At 44.1% G+C, this 20,321-nt stretch overlaps 1 protein-coding gene across 4 annotated transcripts in view; it reads right to left on the bottom strand.

The window, feature by feature from the left end:
* The window catches only part of PRKN (parkin RBR E3 ubiquitin protein ligase), a 1,294,051-nt gene that overhangs the window by 4,062 nt on the left and 1,269,668 nt on the right, over nt 1-20,321 (bottom strand). For all 4 annotated transcript variants that reach the window (XM_032407521.1, XM_032407520.1, XM_032407518.1 and 1 more), the window contains exon 11: nt 4,520-4,637. In XM_032407521.1, coding sequence (XP_032263412.1) covers nt 4,520-4,637 — 118 coding nt within the window. The remainder of the gene's footprint in view (nt 1-4,519; nt 4,638-20,321) is intronic.

Raw genomic sequence — 20,321 nt, 5'->3', positions numbered from 1 at the left:
GTTTCACAGACGGGGTCAATTCCTTATTGAAATGTATATTGTTTAATGTCTTAAATAGATGTTAATATACTTAATTCCTTAACATATAACCTATAATATTACTTGGCTTGGCAAAATTTATGAAAAAGGAGGTGGGGAAGCAGTATTAAAAGTATCTAATGGAGGGGCATCTGGGTGGCTAGTCGTTAAGCGTCTGCCTTCGCCTCAGGTCATGATCCCAGGGTCCTGGGATCAAGTCCCGCATCAGGCTCCCTGCTCAGCAGGAAGCCTGCTTCTCCCTCTCTCACTCCCCCTGCTTGTGTTCCCTCTCTTGCTACGTCTCTCTCTGTCAAATAAATAAATAAAATCTTAAAAAAAATAAAATAAAATAAGTATTAAATGGAGAATGCATTCTTTAATGCTACTGAAATTGTATTTAAGATGGGAGAAACTAGGTACTCTACGTGGATGACCTCATTACTCCTCAAAAGCACCGAGCGAGTAGGAGTGTTACTCCGCTGTAGAATTTTCTCAAGGTCAAGTAATTCTAACTGGCAACGCCTGAGATGTACCCAGGGTCTGTTCTTTCATGGAACAGGGCATTTGCAGCATGAGATGAACGGTCCCTTATTCCGGGACTTATTTTAGAATTCCTCCCCCTCCTGCATTTGTGCAATTCATTTTTTTATTTGCTTCTGGGGCTCAGACATCGAGTCCGCAGTGGAGTGCAGAGGAAGTTACTTATATGAAGTTAAACACAGAGAATAGTTTCTGATTGGATTTCCTAGATAATTCAGGCAAAAGCAGTTCTTTACTTCAATCTGACATAACACTGGATGTGTTCTGTTATTCAATTTTACCAATTATCTTGTTAAGTCATTTTTTCTTGCCAAATTTTCCAGGTAATTGCTTCCATACTGTCTTATTTTTATTATTAGAAATATGGCATGAGAACTTCCACTGATTTAAAATATTTATGAATATGTAACTAAAGGAATTTGTTGTAGGATAATTTAAGGGCATTTAAAATCCCCTACTTTGCTACTTCTAAATTATAAATATGCAGAAAATAAAGGGAAAACTCACCTATGATACTTTTATCTTAATATTTCCCATTTAGGATTACACAATTCCAGGACTGTATAATTTTCAATACATATTTAATGATTATATGCTTATGATGTAAATAATATAATGTCTTCCTACAATACCCAAATCCTCAAAAATACTAACATTGCAAATAACATTTTATTATAGAAACTAGAATCACGATGGCGCCATAGAATAAGAAGAAAGGAATTAGGAAGAGAGAATATTTATGTTATTAACTTTCTTATAACTTTCCCGTGCTAAACAGATGCAAGGCAATATGCTAGCTCCCATAATACGGAGAAGCACCAGGGACTCTGATTCTAAAAGCTTTGCCAACGTAAACATAAATGTGAGTGAGAAGCTGCTGACAACTTCACTGGACTTTGTGGGCATTTAAATGAAGAAAACATGGCTTCCCTCCTAGAGAATTCTGTCCACTGGCTGATGCGCCTATGCCTATCAGCCCCGTGGCTGGGGCCAGCGACTCTTTCATTAGATTTAATGAGGGAGTAGAAGTTCCTGAAGGACCTGAAGGGAGATTTAACTGGCAACAGGCACTTGTTGATCAGAAAATGGAAACAGAATCTCATCTGTCTGAGGTGGAGGGGAAGGGAGACGCTTTCCCAGACTGACGATGGCAGGAGGGAGCAGCGAGGCTTAGCCTGTGTTTGAAATGGGAATGAGCCTCACGTTTCTTTGTGGCTTTGCTGTGGGAAGAAGTCCTTTCTGGTTTTCAGATGACTATGACACAGGCCATGAATTTACTTTGAGAATGAGATCATGCAACCAGCTTTTCTTGCCCATAGAGCTCACATTTGTCTCTGTTGTATGCTTTAAAAACAGTTTAGATTAATAATAGCTTATTATTAATAAGCTTAAAGTTTCAGCTTTTCTGTTCATGGGTTAAAAATCTATCGGTGAAAAATCAGGGCTTTCCATTTATAGTAAATCCTGGTATTTCAAAGAAATCGGGAATCAGGGGGCGCCTGGGTGGTTCAGTCAGTTAAGCAGTTAAGCGTCTGCCTTCCGCTCAGGCCATGATCCCAGCGTCCCAGGATCGAGTCCCCGATCGGGCTCCCTGCTCAGCGGGGAGTCTGCTTCTCCTTCTCCCTCTGCTTGTGCTCCCTCTCTGTCTTTCTCTCTCAAATAAAGTCTGAAAATATATATCTGTTTACGTGTTATCCCCTTTACTAGCTACTTTTTAATTCAAGGAGTATTTGTCAGGTGCTCTTCTGGGCCCAGGGGAGAGACAGGCAAGGTTCCTGCCCTTCGGTAATAGCAAAATGGTCTCTTACTATTGAATGTGCATTCTCGAAATCCGTGTGAGCTGGGGCACTGGCCCGTGCTTATCAGCACTGCACACGCTGCCTGGTGAAAGTTCTTTGCATCTTCTCTGACTTCCAGGTGCCCCCGCAGCACCGGCCGGGCAGTGAGGACCGCGAGTTCTTGCCCCTGGTTCCACTGACGTCCTCTCTTCGAGCGGATGCCGGCCCACCTTCCAGGCGCATTCCAGCGCACAGAGGAACGCGAGGACTCACGGCGCACGTTTACTTTATTTATTTCCAGGACACCATGGTCTCTGAGCCAGGGACGTGGCCTGAGCGGAGCCCACTCCTGCTGCCCTGGGCTGTGTCGGCGCTCTCGTTTGCACTGATGCAGACCTTCTGAAGGACACAACCGAGCAAACGGAGGCTTGCGGGCCCCTCCGGAGACTGCCGGTTGCACTCCCCGGCGAGCCATGGGTTCGCAGCCCACCGCGCAGGTGCAGCGAAGGCTCCACGAGGAGAACGTGGGAACAGGTGTACCTGGGGCTCTGTTCTGTTTCTCGCCCGCGACAACGTCGCCGCTAGCTCACACGAGCACGCGCGTCTCACGCTTAGAACGGGCTCCGGGCTCCAGGCTGTGATGGCTCTACGCTGGTTGGCACATTCCGGATGGATGGCAGCAGGTGCCCCGCTGGTTGGTGCGAGGTATCAGATCACCGTGAACCGGGCAGCCCAAAGCCGAACTCTGAGCACAGCCTAGCGCTGCAGAGCCCGGAGGATGCATGCTGACCACCCGCAGGCCCCGCGACCCCGGTGCCGGGACCCGGTGCCGGCATCCCAGCCCGGGGAGCTCAAGGGGGGAGGAGAAACTGAAGCCACAGGTGTGGACGCACCATCGTGGAGCTGAGGGGGCCTCCCTCCGTGTCCTTCGGTGGATTAATTACAGGGGCTACTTGTCCATTAGGACAGGAGTGGGAAGGACAGTCCTTCCATCTGCAAGCTCCCCCATGTGTCCCCATAGCCACGGTGGCCTCCAGCGTTTACTGAGTGTGTGTGTATGTGTGGGGGGGTACACCAGCCCTTCCTGGGAGGTGATGTCTTGGGTTTGGAGTGCCGTTAAGAAGAGAGCCGTTCAAATATGGATCCCGCGTTTCTAAGCCTGTTCACCCACACAAAGCAGGGCCTACAGGTGGGCTCCTAAAACACTGACTGCAGTTAATGTCGGTTAATCCAGAGGCATCTCCAAATGGTCACTTTACATTCTTAAAATTTAGAGAGTAGTTAGTAAAAGGCTAAAGGAATAGGTGTACTGAGAAACATAGGCATGTAAAGGATATTTTAATGAAGCAGGCAAGTGTCATAATAATATAAGGCACTAAATCTCCCACAGCAAGGATGGAGAAACCAAAGCCCCAATGCATGCTGGTGTTCAAAGGTATATAAATTGGTGTGATAGGGGAAAAAAAAAAAAAAAGAATTTCATGGCCAAAAAATTTGGGAACCAGGTAATTAAACAAAATTAAACAGATTTCTTTACAAAAGGAATTATGAGTTGCTAATGTAGATTGTGAATGGGAATATATTGTGATTTCTGTGAGTGTTAGATGATCTGATATTTATAGGGAACTTAGGATAAGCATCCAGTATATGCTCAATACAAGTTAATTATTTGTGTTGTTGTTACTACCCAAGAGGGACGTCGGACAGGAGTGACCTGGTAACCCTTTCCCTACTGAGTAACTCTGGATAGCAGAATACTGAGAAACATTCGGCTGGGAAGTTTCCCTAATATCTATATTTTCGGCTACACCAGTGGACAACTTACCAGATACAAAGTGTCTAACACTGTTAATAACTACTAATAATAAGGGCAGTTAGTGTTTATTGATTGTCTAAGCCAGGCACTTGGCTGAGTATCCGCCATGCACGACATCTCACGGTTCTACTGTTGTGAGGCGGCTTCTCTTTTCATCTCTACTTGAGAGAGGAGGATCTCAGGCTTAGGCAGTTAAAAAACTTGACCTGGGAGAGCTGAGATTTGCATTCTGGCCAATGGCTCCAAATTCCCTGAGTGCGGAGCTCCTCAGTTACACATCCTCCTAGAGTTCCTAGAGTAACCACGCAGCTCGTGCTCTCCAAGGAGAGCTCACCAAATCCTCACTTTTTCAGTAGCCCAGACTCACCATTTTTTTCAACAGGCACATGGCAACGGGGACAGGGCTTGGTGGTTTTCTTGATTGTTTCTTTGGAGGCCTCTTCCCACCGAGCTTGTTCCGCAGCCTTCTCATCAACTCTGTAAGCCTGCAGAATAAAGACAGAAAGAGTTGAAACTCAGATCTTTATTTTGGGGTTGACGTGTAGGTTCTTTTGAGACACTGGTCCAAGAAATTCTTAGCGCTGGGAGTGCCTTCAGGCAAGAAGCTCAAACATAAACTCACCTGACGAGTGGTGGACAAGGCCTGACGTGCACCGGACACGTGGCCTTTGCTTACAAGTTGAGGAAACACGGTTTGATTTTATAGTGCGAGATCCTTTCTTTGGTTGTTTTGAATAATTGTGATGAAGAACGTCTATCAGGTGTGAAACATGCAGGCAAGTGATAAAGACCCTACGGACTCTTCTTCCTTCGATGCTTCGTCAGGGGAGCGTACTAGTGTTTCCCTCACATCGAGGATTAGGTGGGTTCAACAGTTGCCCAAAGCTGGTAAGTGGGGCATTTCAAGGTTCTTCTACTTCTTGTTATCCTTCATTCTTGCACCTGGAGAATGGGGCGCTCCAAGTGTTGTCACAGAAGGGACAGGATCCAGAAGAAGAGAACGAAGTTGACATGAGCCAGAAGGCAGAGGGCGTTGGGAAGAGCCAGGGGTGAAGACTGTGGGTCCGGGGACAGCTGCCTGGGCTCCAATCCCAGGCCCGTCCAGATGGGGGACTGTAAGACACTCTGTCACCTCTCTGAAAGTTCTCATCTCTTAGATGGAAATAAACAATGCCTAGTGCATTGGGGGTAGCAGGGGTTGAGTGAATTTCTTGAAAGGCTTGGAACTAGTATCTGATGCATGTTGTTAAGTGATCATATGAATTACCTCAGGATCTATCATATGGCAAGCTCTCAGAAATGTTTGCTAATATTATTATTGTTACAGAACTGAGTTATTCCTGACTCTTAGCACGAAGAGGAGAGGTTTCATGCAACCACATAGATATTCATTCTGCTCCTGTCTAATCACTCAGACCCTGCAATCTCTTAAGCTTACTTCAGTATTGAATGACATGGGCAGAAAAAGAATGGTATATTTTTGGATTCAGTACAAAAAAATTGTAGTCTAGGTCTATGTTTAAATATGTTCCAACATGTTAATCCAAACAGAATCCTTCCATTTTGGCCTCAAGAGTAGTCAAAGAAAATTTTTTTCTTCTATGCTTTAAAATTAATATGAGCACGCAAGTCATTTTATTAACTTGTAATGACTATTTAAAAATATCTCCAGAGCTATTTTTATGTTAAGAAACTACTAAAACTACTCAGATAACATAAAATGCTCTAATACTCTGATATTACTCTAAAAATAATAATGATAATACTTTAGAAATTTATAACATTATTTTTTACACTTTGACTTCTATTATTTCAGTTGCTCCTCCCAATAACCTAGAGAAAATGGTGGGGTTTCTAATAAGATACCAAACTTATTTTACAAATGAGGCCTCTGAGTAACTAATAAAGGTCAAGTGCCAGGTTCAGAATGCTTACATTGGATATGGCAGGATCAGTGCCTATTAAATGTAAAAATTTGGAAAACCTGGGGGCGGCTCAGTTGGTTGAACCTCTGCCTCTGGTTCAGGTCATGATCCCAGGGTCCTGGGATTGAGTCCTGCACGAGGCTCCCTGCTCAGCGGGGAGTCGTCTTCTCTCTCTTCCCCTCCCCCTGCTCGTGTGCGCACGCGCTCTCTCTCTCTCTCAAAAAAAATTTGGAAAACCTGAAGGATGGAAACCCACACCAAGGATGCTCACATACAGGTTTCTAACGCATAGCATTGTGCTTTGAGAATCAAACTCTGCCCAGCACCATCGTGCTTAGCAGGTTTTCTAAGGGATGAGAGTGATAACAGCTATAGTAAGTAGTCATCGTCTGGTCACCCCAGTGCAGGGAGGTCCCTAGGGAAGGTGCCGAATCTGGTGAGCAGAATCCTCCACCCTGCGTATGCATCCAACTTTTAGCATTTCACTATCAGATTCTAAATACTTTTAAAATGTTAAAGTTTTTCAGTCTCAGTAAAGACACTAAAAGCAAAGGCAACAAAAGCAAAAATAAACAGGTGGGACTCCTTCAAATTAAAAAGCTTCTGCACAGCAAAGGAAACCATCAGCAACCTGAAAAGGCAACTTGCTGAATGGGAGAAGATATTTGCAAATCTTTTTTTTTTTTAAGATTTTATTTATTTATTTGACAGAGAGAGACATAGTGAGAGAGGGAATACAAGCGGGGGACAGGGAGAGGGAGAAGCAGGCTTCCCGCGGAGCAAGGAGCCCAATGCGGGGCTTGATCCCAGGATCCTGGGATCCTGACCTGAGCCAAAGGCAGACGCTTAACGACTGAGCCACCCAGGCACCCCGATATTTGCAAATCTTGTATCTGTCAAGAGGTGAATATCCAAAATATATATAGAACTCAGATAATTCAATAGGAATAAAACCAAGCAATCTGATAAAAAAAAAAAAAATGGGCAGAGGATCTGAATAGACATTTTTCCAAAGAAGGCCTACAAATAGCCTACAGGTACATAAAAAGGTGTTCCACATCTCTCATCATCAGGGAAATGCAAATCAAAGCCACGGTGAGCTATCTCCTCACACCTGTTAGAATGGCTGTTACAAAAAGACAAGAGAACAGGTGTTGGCAGATGTGGAGAAAAGGGAGCTCTTGTGCACTGTTGGTGGGAACGAAAATTGGCCCAGACGCTGTGGAAAACAGTATCCTGCCCTTTGTGCCCTTTGTGATGGCACAGATAGACCTTGAGGGCATTATGCCAAGTGAAGTAAGTCAGAGAGAAAGACAAATACTATATGATCTCACTTATATGCAGAATCTAAACCTGAACCCACAGATACAGGGAACAGACTGATGGTGGCCAGAGGTGGGTTTGGGGAATGAAAGTAGTTAACTATACTGTAGTGTATATTTGGAAGTTGCAAAGAGAGTAGACCCTAAAAGTTCTTATGAGAAGGAAAAAGGTTGTATCTCTGTATGGTGATGGATGTTAACTAAACTTATGGTAATCATTTCACTATATATATATATATAATCACTATGTTGTACATCTAAAACTAATATGTTACATATCAATTATATCTCAAAAAGAGAACAGTGTATTATGATGCAAATAACTGTGTTTACCTATTTTTAAATTTTAAGTCCAGTATAGTTAACATACAGTGTCATATTAGTTTCAGGTGTGCAGTGTAGTGATTCGACACTTTCCATCCATCACCCGGTGCTCATCATGACATAAATGTGTTTATACCTCACTTGCAGTATTAAGTGGTTTTTATTGTAATTAGTGTTTATATTCCTGTTATTTCCAATGGAAAGTGAATTTGTCCAGAGCCAAGATAACGTCTGCGTCCTCACATCTCCAGGGTCTGGCACAGTGCCCGTTACCCAGGCGGTGCTCAGTGGGCACTCAGTATGTTACAGCTCAGTGAATGAAGAAATGACACAACCCACAGAGACACAAACATGATAATAACCTGGGAATAAGACCCCAAGAACCAGGTGGGGCAATGGGGTGCATCCTGATGGTGGTTCTTGCGGTGAAGAAGCAAATTTCTTTCTGTTAAAGAAATCCCATTCACAAAAAAGACTTCCTTTATAACTCAGAGGGTGTCCTCTGATTTGTTAATACTTTGTTAGGATGTAATGGAGTAAGTTTAATGCCTGAGAACAACCATAGGTATGAGAACTTCCTTCGGCCCCGGGACAATTTACAGGCCATTCGTGGCTGAGAGTGCAGTGTGATAAAGCTGTGGTTAATGAGAGCGGCTGCAAGATTTAGTAAGTAGGTTTGGATCTTAAGTACACATCTTCCAATCAGCTCAGCTCAGATTCGCGTGTGGGCCTAATCCTCAGTGATACACAGCAAATACATCCCCCAACCGTATGTTCCAAAGTTTTCTTTTTAAGGTCCAGGAGCTTGTAAGTGTAAAGCGAGGCTTGAAAATTGTTTACTGGGGCATCTAGATCAGAGACATATATACTTTACTTACTAAAAACTAATTTCAAAATGTTGCTTTTCAGCAATATGGCACATTGTACACTGAGTGCAATATCTCCCTGGTCTCCACATCTAAAAATGATGGATGAAATATGGAAGAAAAGTCTTTGCTTAATGCATGGCTAATCTGGTAGAAAAGGAAAGGAAATCCCTGATGGCTAGAACAAGAAAGAGAAAATCCTCCTGGTGAAGGGAGGGAGGAATCTGGGGCTTGTGATGGGGCTATTTTCCTGGTCTCAGGCTGCCTAGAGTCTGGCTTTTTACAGGCCCCAAGAGTACAGACAGAGAAAACCTGGGCCAGAGCAGGTGGAAGTGGAATCAAATTTTCCCATTACACATAGACAACCTAGACTCCCGAGGGGTGACCTCCTCAGCTGATGGACTAGGGGGAAAAGTCTTCCCAGAAGAGAGAATTGATAAAGAATTAATAAAGCTCTGTGCTGGTTTCAGCCTTATGGTGAGGCAGTTTGGGGAGACAAAGCCTCTCTGAGAATTCCTAACCACTAAGCCTCATACACAAGGTTTTGTGAAAAGAATTCATACTACTGATTAGCTGAATAAAAAGAACCTGAGCTAGGAAGTTAATTTGAAATACTCTGGATACTCTGATAGCATAGCCAGGAACCTGGCTGAAGCAAAACTATTTTCTATACAGTAACGTGCTTTAAAAACCCAAACTTCAAAAAAAAAAAAAATTCACACAAATAAAATTCCAAAGAGCCCGAGATCACAATAAAAAAAGTTACCTAGAACGAGAGCTATACAAGCTATCATGAGTGAAAGTGGCAGAAATATAAAACTGAAGAATCTGACCAGCAGTAGATATTGGAATGATCAGATATGGAGTACAAAGTAAGTATGTTTGATATGCTCAAAGAAATAAAAGTATGAGAAATTTGGTAAAGGCATAAGAGATTATTATAATTAACCAGGCAGATTTGAAAAAGAAACCTATTTCTTTGCTTTTTTGCATTTTTTTGAACACAAAGAAACCAATGATTAAAATTAGAAACTCAGTTGATGGATTACATAGCAAATTAGATACAAATGATGGGAGAATTTGTGAACTGGAAGATGAAGCTGGAGAAATTACACAAACTGCAGATCAGAGAGCAAACAGTAAAAAATATGAAAAGGAGAGTAAGGGTTAGTGGGGACAGAGCAAGAAGGTACAACACTTCTCTAGAGTTCTAGACCAAGATAATAGAGAGCATGCAGGAGAAACAGTATTGAAGACAGAGAGGCAAAGAAAACAGATTAACTACAAAGAGGTTACAATTATTCTGATGGCAGATTTCTTAACCCATGGATGCTAACAGACAGTAGTGTAATATCCACAAAGTACTAAAAGAGTACCATTCTACTTAGAATGACATATAACTAAAAATAATTTCCAAAATAAGTATTAATAAAAACACTTTCAGACATAAGATACAGAGTATTTCTCATCAACAGACCTTCACTAAAGGAACAACCAAATAGGATAAAGTCCAAAGGAAGACCTGAGTCACAAGAAGAAACTGTGAGAAAAGGAAATGGTTCTATGTGGGTAAATCAAAGCAAATATTGACTATATAAAACTATCAAAATCATGTTCACTTTACTGGTTTAAAAATATCAAGGTAGAACTAAAACGCTAGATAAGAATTGCATATAAGTAAAAGAATTCAGTGGCTTCTAGGTGCTTATATTATTTAGGCTGAGGGTCACTGACTTTGTTACATTAAGACATATTTAAATTTCCAGTGTAATCATTAAAAAAAGAAAAAGTATTTTGCTTCTAAACAAGGAAAAAATAGAATTAATGGAAAAAGCAAACAAAAAATCAAAAAAAGGCAAGAAATGGAAATATAGAAATATAGAAAGATATAGAAAATATAAAGTGGCAGAAATGACTGCAAATAGCTCAGTATTCATAGTAGGTGTGAAGTGGACTGTAATCTAGAGACAGGGTTGGTAAACGATGGCCCATGGGCCAAATCTGGTTTGCCATTATGCTGTAAATAAAGTTTTATCAGAACAGTCATGTTTGTTCATTTAACTCAGCTTCAGGCAGCTGCAGGACTGAGGATTTGTTTCTTGGCTGGCTGTCAACTGGGGGTCATTCTCAGCTTCTAGAGGCTGCCTGCATTCCCTGGCTCTTGGTTCCCTTCATCAATAATCTCACAAAGATGGAGGAGGAGTCCTTCTTATGCTTGAATCTCTCCTGCCTCTTCTTCCACCCCATCTCTCTGACTTTATTTGGGAAAGTTTCCCTTCTTTTGAGGGCTCATGCAATTAGATGGGACCCAGTTGCATCATCTAGGAATCACCCCCTTATCACATTTGCAAAGTCCCTTCTGCCAGGTAAGGTACCATATTCCTAGAGGCCAGGAAGTAGGGTGCGGGCATCTATCTATTAAGGGCCATTACTGGACCTACCATACCTGCCCCTGGTCTAGAGTGGGGTTCCTAACTTTTCTTTTTGTACCATGGTTCCCTTTGGCAGTCTTGGGAGTTCTCAGAATGTTTTAAATTGCAAAATATAAAATTCAAAGAACGCCAGCTATCTTGAAATATCGTTATTAAATAATAGATTTTTTGGCATAGTACTGTATGTGTTGTGTTGTTGGCAGGATCTAGTCGTTGATGTAAAATTACCATTATTTTGAGGTTGTGATGAACATAAGTGATGTTTTAGGGTATCTGCAACAACTGTGACTTGATATGAAAACATAAGTAACTTCTATTGGATTGAGTCACAGGTAGCTAAAATTACTCTAGTTTATGGTCAGTGTTCATAATTAAAGGAAATATTGAACTTTAGTAAGTTAATGGAAATACAATGCAATTTTTCCCATCTAGGTTAATGGACCCCTGAATTCTATTCATGAACTCTTGCATCTCAGATTCAGAGTCCCTGCTCCAGGAGATAGGTGGTTACAAGGATGTCTACAGCATCCTGGCTGTAACAGGAAGAAATTATAAACAACCCATGTGTTCATCTACAGTTCGCTGGAAATATAAATTGTGGCATATTTATAACCATGAAATACCACACAGTCTTCAAAATGAATGGACTCAGGAATACACATCAGCACACTGAGTGTCATAAAACAACAAAAACATAATGTTGAAGGAATATAAAGCAAGTTGCAAAAACTACATACAATATTATTTCTTTTATATAAAGTTGAAACACAAATTTGTGATAAAATAGTATAGGTACTTTTAAATAACACTCATTAGATAGCAAGAAAACATAAAGGCATGTTAAAAATCTAAAGACATACAGAAGGTGATTCATATACAATGTGGGGCAGTGGTCACATTGGGCACAAGGGAGGCAGGCTGGTTAAGGGCTCATGGCCAAATGTCAGAGGTCAACTTGAAGCTCTGTTTCTTATGGTGGGCGGGGTGCATGTGTGTTCACTTTATTTCTTGAAAATCATTATTCCTTAAATTGTGTGTGCTTAAAATACTGCGTTATAATATATTATGTACATATATAATGCGTTTAATTTTCATATTAAAACCCAAATGTTAATTTAAATATGTATGTGGAAATTACAGTAAAATAAGTTTCTAATTTTCTCATTTTTGCTACCACTATATGATTGCAATCACTATTTAAAGGTATATTTCAAAAATCTCATTTCAAAATGTACATATTCATTAATAAAATTTTGAGAGATGAAGAAAAGGATTAAAGAATGATAAAAATCATCTGCAGTCCCTCACCAGATATAATCACTGTCTACATTTTTATGCATATATTTTCAGTCTTTTAAAAATTTTACATATACTATACATATTATCTTTTATAGCCCATTTTTCCTTTAAAATACATCACGAACCTTTCCCCATATCATTTGTAGATGGATGTGTGTGTGTGTATAGAATTTTAGTTTTCATTATTTTCCAGGGTCTGAATGCATCCAGTTTCCTCAATCACAAAATGTGGGTGGCTCCTTATCAGTCTAAACAACCTTGAGATGTATGTTCTTATAGAGGAGTCTGTACTTCTCATGAGGATTGCTCAGCAGAATTCCCCTGGGTGGAAGTTTCTGCCTCTGGACATGTGCATATATAAACGTTTGACATGTTGCCAAAATAAAAGCATTTTCAGTGGTACCTGGGTGGCTCAGTCTGTTAAGCGTCAGCTTTCTGCTCAGGTCACGATCTTGTGGTCCTGGATCGAGCCCCGAACCAGGCTCCCTGCTCAGCTGAGAGTCTGCTTCTCCCTCTCCTTCTGCCTCTCTGCAACCCCCCAACTCGTGCACACACACACACTCTCTCTCTCTCAAATAAATAAAATATTTAAAAATAAAAAAGCATTTTCAGCTGGGTGAATAAAATGTTTATTTTGATAAAGGATATTATGCTCCGCCCAAGAAAAAGATTCAGAGAGTAACTTCAAGAAGCCTCAGAGACTATCAATAGCACATTATTGAAGGATAATTAAGAACCAGAAAACTGGATTTATACTGATATGCTTGATCTTTCGGAGAAGGATAAAAATTATGGCATGCGAAGAGAAATAATTTCCTCTCAAAATACCAGTTTTCTCTGTTTTCTTTTCTGATCCCCAGAGCATGGAGAATAAGAACGGGTGAGTGGGACTTGAAGCCCAGCAGGTATGCACAAGGACTGCTCCCAAAGGGCTGTGCACCCAGCATCCCCATCCCCTTGGGATAGGGTACTGCAAACTCCACACCTGGAAGGAGTAACAAAATACTTCTTGTGTAACCATTTGCACACTAGAGTGAATGGAGATGGATCTGCCAGTCCTCGGAGTGGGAGGTAGCTAAGGAGGTTTTGATTCATGGTACAAGAGGGGAAAGGAACATGCTAGAGCAGCAATTTCTGTTTTCACCTTCAAGGTTTTGCTTTGTCAGCATTTCCTTTCCAGACTCTGGGTTTTGAAGACTTTTGCGTAATGGGAGAAAGCACACCTCTTCTTTATTTTAAATGCGTGGACAGTTTCTACAGCATTAGAAACACTGAAACTTCTATTACTCATTCGAGGGGCCAGTCAGGATCTGGAGCCTTAGGTTGGCACCTCCTGGGCTAAGCATGGGCTGCTGCAAAGGGACCCTGCGCTTTCCCAGGATGCTGAGGGGGAGAAGGGTCCTAGGCAGGCCAATGGGCGGGATGCGGTACCGAGAGGGGTGGTGGGAGGGGGCACAGAGGACAAACTTCTCCTATTGATAGGATGACCATGCGTCCTGGTTTGCCTTGTGTCTGTGACATTATTTTATTCTGAGGCTTTGACCTGTGGGGCCTCACGGACACCAGAGGGACTACCCCTCCCAGGGCTAGCTAAGCCCCCGAGACAGTAAACAACTCCAGCATGCCCTTCACATGCGAACCAACTAATGCAGAGCCCAGCACCCCCAGCTACCTCCTCTAACGGGCTCTCGCACTCCTGGCCACCATTCCCCTGTCCTAATCACACCTGGGCCAGGTAGCAGACAACTAGGGACAGCTCCTGTACTCCAGAGCCCAGTGAAATTGTTCAAACCAGCTGATCCAAAGCCTGTTTGCCCTGCCTCACCCATTCCTTCCCATGGAAACCACAGTAAAGGTTCTTGTCCATGTCTTCCCTGCTCCCTCTGCCTCCTGACCAGCCCCAGTGTTCCCCCCCACCCCCTGAGTGGCCCTGCAGGGTGTCACCGGACCCTCCTCTTGGGATCTGGATCTGGGAGGAACACACTATCTTTTTCATGGCAGTCACTTCCTAATCTGCTGGGCTTCGGACACCTGAGGAAAAAAAACCTATCCTTTAAAACACCTAGGATAAAACTGGTCTATATCTATTGTCCTAGCGAAATTATAAAATGCCCTTCTGTCTCAGAAGTATCCTGGCTGGGATGATAGGTCATTGGGTGTTGTGCTCATTAACCATCTAATCTAGGGTTTCCTCTGCCAGCAGCAGGGCTGGTGTCCTGAACTCTGACTGATACGCAGCGAGTGCTCAGTGAAGGCTCATTGGTTGGCTGACGCTTCCCTCCGTGGAGGATCACCATACGTTTTCTGGTTGCTGTAACTCCCTACTTCCTGTCCACTCTCGTTATTGGGGAGCAAGGCCTACTATATTGTATCTGGAGGTGAAGAACAAGAAAGACAAAATGGACTGGCCAAGGAGCAGGGCTGAGAGAATCTGAGAAAAGAGAACCTTGGTCCCTAGAACTAGGAACCTAGTTCTAGGCTCTGTCTGTGAGGGGTGCATCTGTGACACCAATCAGCTCAAGAAGATGGCTAGATTATCATCACACTTTATAAATTTAGGGGATGATATAGTAAATCTCTCAATTAATAGAGGCTAGTGATCAACCCCAACCACATACAAACATACACACGATTTTGTTACAAACTCTGGATACCAAATCTGATCAATAAGAAGAGAGTTTAACAAACTGATAAAATGTCAAGTTATGGCTTTAGTGCTTCATGGTTCAATATTTAGGTGTCGTGGCTGCATGACCCATGAGATTAAATTTCAGACAAGTCAGGGGAGAGAATGAGTAGTAAGTCATTCTATCTGAAATAATAACATCAGGTATTATCCCACAGGGATGCAAAGGTGAAAAGAGGAAGTCACAAGCTCTGTGGCTTCAGACCTAACATTCAGAGCAGACACATTTAACACAGGCTAATGAAAATGCCGCCCAACATGCATCCCTGAGCATCCTTTTCCCAGTACCTAGGGCTGGCTGAGCTCATAACGGGCACTCCAAACCACTGGACGGACTGACCCAGTGACTACAGCACTCGGCGGCAAGGGTCATTGGAAAACCGGGCTTCTGGTCTCGGAATGTGAAAATCCAGTGGGGTGATAAGACGCAAGCAGTGATATGCCCCTTTACGAGAGCAGCTGGTGTTTAGGAGCGATACCAGGGTAGAATACGTGAGTCTCTTGGAATAGGGCGCACGGAGGACTCTGGAAGGGTGGAGAAGACTCAATGGAAGTGACTATCCAAGCAGATGCTTTCACAAGTGATGGGGCAGAATTTGAATAAATAAAGAGAGGCGTAATGGGGCCACTTTAGACAGAGGGAATGGCCTGACTACATACTAGGGGTGTGACAAATGTTATATAAACCATCATGGTGAACAGAGCAGGAAACGGAAGGAAGACACCTGTTCAGGAGGGCTCCAGGTGTCATGTGCAAACCAGCAAGAGAGTCAGAGAAGCCTGCAGTGTTAGGGGACACAGACATTATTTTACAGGTGAAACACAGAAAGTTGTAGGCATACTGCAAACGGTCTTAAACAGGTAGTTTTTATTATAATAAGAGGTGCCATTTACTGAGAACCTACTATGTGCCAAACACACCATATCTATCACCTTTAATCCTTGCAATAACCCCACACATGATATAATGCAAATGCTATCCGTCCTCTCGCAGATGAAGAAAATGAGCCTCGAGAGGTTGTATCACCTCCCCAAGGAGATAGAGCTGGAAAGACAGACATAAATCTGATGGCTTCCTAAGCCTCCATGCTCCCACTGCAGTGTGGTCTTTCAGCAGCCAATGTGGAGCCACAGACAGGTCTGGAGCATGGGGAGGGCTTTCAGTCTGAAGCCTGGAGCAGCATGGGGGCAGGCTCTCACTGACGCTGGCTAGTCCCCCTGCACTAGAGTGGGGACACTTATCAAATTAAGGAGTGATGCATGGGAAGGAGATGTGGTATGGGGAAAGGATGTGCTGCTGGCCCACGGTGTCCAGTCCCTGGCTGGGCAGCCCGGTGGAGAAATCCCCGCAGCAGCTGGAGGTGTGGGGACCCGAAGTGGGGGTCGAGAGACCTCAGTGCCCACTCGGCAGACAGATGCCTGAAGCTACGGAGGTGCTTTAGGAGCACATGGGAAACAAGACGCCAAGGACATGGTGGTGGAAACGCCCACGTGTAATCATCAGAGACAGGAGGAGAAAGCCTGGGGCAGGAGAAATCCCCCAGCACCTCAGGAACAAGGCAGAATGGTGACTGTGTGAAATGCTTTTTAGTTTCATGCGAGAGGAGTTTCTGAGAAGCCTGCCTGACACTCAGCCAACTGTCTCCTGCTGACCACTGATTAGGGCCCAGGTGTTTTAGAGCCTTGGAAAATTAGAAGTTAACTCGTAGAAAATTGCTAAGGTATGATTTTTTTTTTTTTTTTTTGGTGGCAGAGGTTACTGCCTTCCCCGCCCCCGGCCCCCAGGCATTAAGCAGTTCTGTGCATAACCAAGAAACCATATTGCAGAATCCTTTCCCAATAAATGATATGGCACTGCATTCCTCAAATGCTCATGGAAGCAGCCCTCTTGTCCTTTGGCTGGTTTTCCCCGAGTCCATGAATACGACTTCAGTGTGGGCTAACACAAAACCGTGCCTAGGAACTGCGGTGACACCTGCGAGGGGGTGGGTTTGCGGTCTGCAGTGCGCAGGTGCGGAGGGAGGGCAAGCTGGCTGCTCCAGCATCTTGGAGCCAGGAGGGCCAGGGCTTGAGGAAGAAACGGTGATAATGTTGCTCTTACATTAGGAAGGGTGCTCTCTTGTCAGGGGCTTTATGGCCATCTTTGATTTAGCAACTGCAGCCCCCCTGAAAGGCGGGTTTGGTTATCGACTCTTTCTGCTGCAGGAACCGCAGCTTCGAGAGACTACCGGACTTGCCCAAGGTCATGCAGACTATGAGCTGCAGAACCAGAACGGAAACCCTGAGCTCTCTGATTTCACATCATGCTCTCGCCACTACAATTTGTTTCTTTCGCTAGATGTCACATGGCACGAAGAGGACTAAGGGACTGAAGGCCATGACAAGGTCACGAGCAGCCAACAGGCGAGAGGGAGAAACCTTCGCTTCCCCCGCCAGCACCACGGAGCCCCTCACGCTCCCGCTTCCTTCACGACCGCTCGCAGGTTCTTCTGCTATTTACCGCCACTGCTACCTGCCTGGCTCTCACTTCCACGTGGCCTCTTGAGACCGTTCCAGAAAGGACATGAGTGAGACCCCAACTGCCAAAGCCGATGCCTTCTCTTTGTCCTTATTATCGCTGAGTGTCCCCCTGCACCTTACACTTCTGGGCTTCCTTCCTCTTGGGCAGGACAGAGTCACCGAGAAGGCCCTCGGGGGGCCCACAGCGCCACATCAAAATTACTCTTGCTGCTTCCTGGCTTCACCTGTTGGATCCACATGGAAGAAGGACAGCCAGAGACCACATCATGGCTACAGCCCTAACTGACATTGGGGAACCAAGTAACGCAGTCCGGGAACATCCTTCTAGTGGGCTACCAGGGCTCAAGTGACAGTTTGTGTTAGACCCTGGACTAACAATTCCCAGGGAAAGGGGCTGTTATCAAGCCCTTTCTAAGGACATGAGCACATCTTGGCTTAGCATCCTTTAGGAGCGTCTTTGATACTGCTGTTCAAATCCCTCTGGAATGATTGCAAGCAGTGGCCAGATGCCCACGGCTTGAGGACCACGGAGAGTTTTTTAAAAATATAGGTTCTCGGGGCACCTGGGTGGCTCAGTCGTTAAGCGTCTGCCTCTGGCTCAGGTCATGATCCCAGGGTCCTGGGATCGAGTCCCACATCGGGCTCCCTGCTCTGCGGGAAGTCTGCTTCTCCGTCTCCCTCCCCCCCTGCTTGTGTTCCCTCTCTTGCTGTGTCTGTCTCTGTCAAATAAATAAATAAAATCTTTAAAAAAAAGATTCTCGTGCTCACCCCCTGGAGATTTGGATTCAGTCGTTCTGGATTTGAATCTTTAAGAACAGTGTGGGGGGCGGGGGGTGCCTGGGTGGCTCAGTTGGTTAAGCGACTGCCTTCGGCTCGGGTCATGATCCCAGGGTCCTGGGATCGAGTCCCACATCGGGCTCCCTGCTCTGCGGGAAGCCTGCTTCTCCCTCTCCCACTCCCCCTGCTTGTGTTCCCTCTCTCGCTGTGTCTCTCTGGCAAATAAATAATAAAAATAAAATCTTTAAAAAAAAAAAAGAACAGTGTGGGGGATTGTGAGGTGCAGGGCGGCTGGGGGACCATCTCCCTTGGTTGGTTGGATAAACTTTGTTACGACTTCAGTCTTGAGCCACAAAGCAGGGCCTTGTTACTGTGTTGCTGGCAGGTGACGGTTTTGTTTGATTCAGCATTACTGTGCTCACACGTGATTAGCCGTGTCTCATACCGGGCAGTGCGACAATTAGGTTAATGGCCCAGGCCTCTGTGCCTGCTTATTGCTCGCGCATCAAGAGAAAGGACGGTGTGTGTGTGCAGCGGGGGTGGGAGGGGATGGGACGGGTCTCTCTTCTTACATATTAGATGGCTAAAAACAGCAATTTCCTGCATTTTCCTATACATCTTCAAAATTGCATTAGCCGGGTAAAATGTTGGCCTGATAGCCAATCTATGGCTCAAGAGGGAACCATGGTTTTTGTTTATAAGGTAGAAAAAAATTTTTAAAAAAGATTTTCTTTATTTATTTGAAAGAAAGAGAGAGAACACAAGCAGAGGGAGCAGGCAGGCAGAGGCAGAGGGAGAAGCAGACTCCTCGCGGAGCAGGGAGCCCGATGGGGGCTCGATCTCAGGACCTGGGGATCATGACCTGAGCCGAAGGCAGACGCTCAACCGCCTGAGCCACCCAGGCGCCCCTATATGGTGAAAAACTTTAAGTGCACATTTAGAGGTGTCTGTATCAGACGTGGCTCAGACTGGGGCTTTGAAATATCATGCCTGAGTTAAGCCCCAGCTTCATTCTTTCCTTGCTGTGTACCTGGACAGGTGGCCAAACTCCGTCTCTGCTCATCTGTAAGTATGATCAATGTGGTATATATACTTCACAGGGTTAGTGTGAGTCAGTAAGATAAACGGGCAAAGGATTTAGTACAAAGCCTGGTACACCTGAATGTTAACTTCCTGCTTCCTGTGATCATAATCATTATTATTTTGTCATCATTGTCATCATCATCCCCACCACCTTCATAATCATCATCATCCTTACCACCACCTTCATCATCATCATCACTACCTTCATCATCACCACCACCTTCATCATCAGCATCACTACCACCTTCATCATCATCACTACCTTCATCATCACCACCACCTTCATCATCATCATCACTACCTTCATCATCACCACCACCTTCATCATCATCATCACTACCTTCATCATCACCACCACCTTCATCATCATCATCTCTGGTTTATAGAGATGGGAATATCAGATTATGCGAGTTTGTACAAGCTAAAAAGACTGCTGAAAGTCTGGATTGGCCTTAACTCTCTTTTGAACGATACAGGTAAATCAAAGCGTCCTCAAGTGGTTTTAAAATTTGTGCCTAGGAGTTGCTGCTAATATATATTTAAGTTAGAACAACTGGAGAGACTGTTCACATGCATGTTGTCTTTCCTGCTTTAGGAAACTTATTTGTGACATCTGTTTGACAACACTTGGAAAAGTAAATCCTAATTCTAAAAGTCAAGTTCAAATCTATTTTCCAGAAAGGATGAGATTGCCATTAATCACTGAAAACATTGTTGGCTTAATTCAGATGTGAATATTTTCAGGCAAATGCCAGCTTTGAAATGTCACTTGTCTCATCGAAATTGAATGCCCAGATAATATCACTTGCCACGTAATTACTGACAACTCCCACCTCTGCAGACGGTAGCCTTCCCGACTTCCCCAGAGTCCCAGCGAAGTCTAACAGGTGTTCTAGTTGAAGGCCACTTCTTGTGAGCTGTCCGCCCCCTGCTGG

The sequence above is a fragment of the Phoca vitulina genome, unplaced genomic scaffold (assembly GCF_004348235.1).
Source record: "Phoca vitulina isolate PV1807 unplaced genomic scaffold, GSC_HSeal_1.0 scaffold9, whole genome shotgun sequence".
In the NCBI taxonomy this organism is placed as follows: Eukaryota; Metazoa; Chordata; class Mammalia; order Carnivora; family Phocidae; genus Phoca; species Phoca vitulina.
Note: the sequence above shows the minus strand (reverse complement) of the source record. Positions and strands in the feature narration are given on the sequence as shown.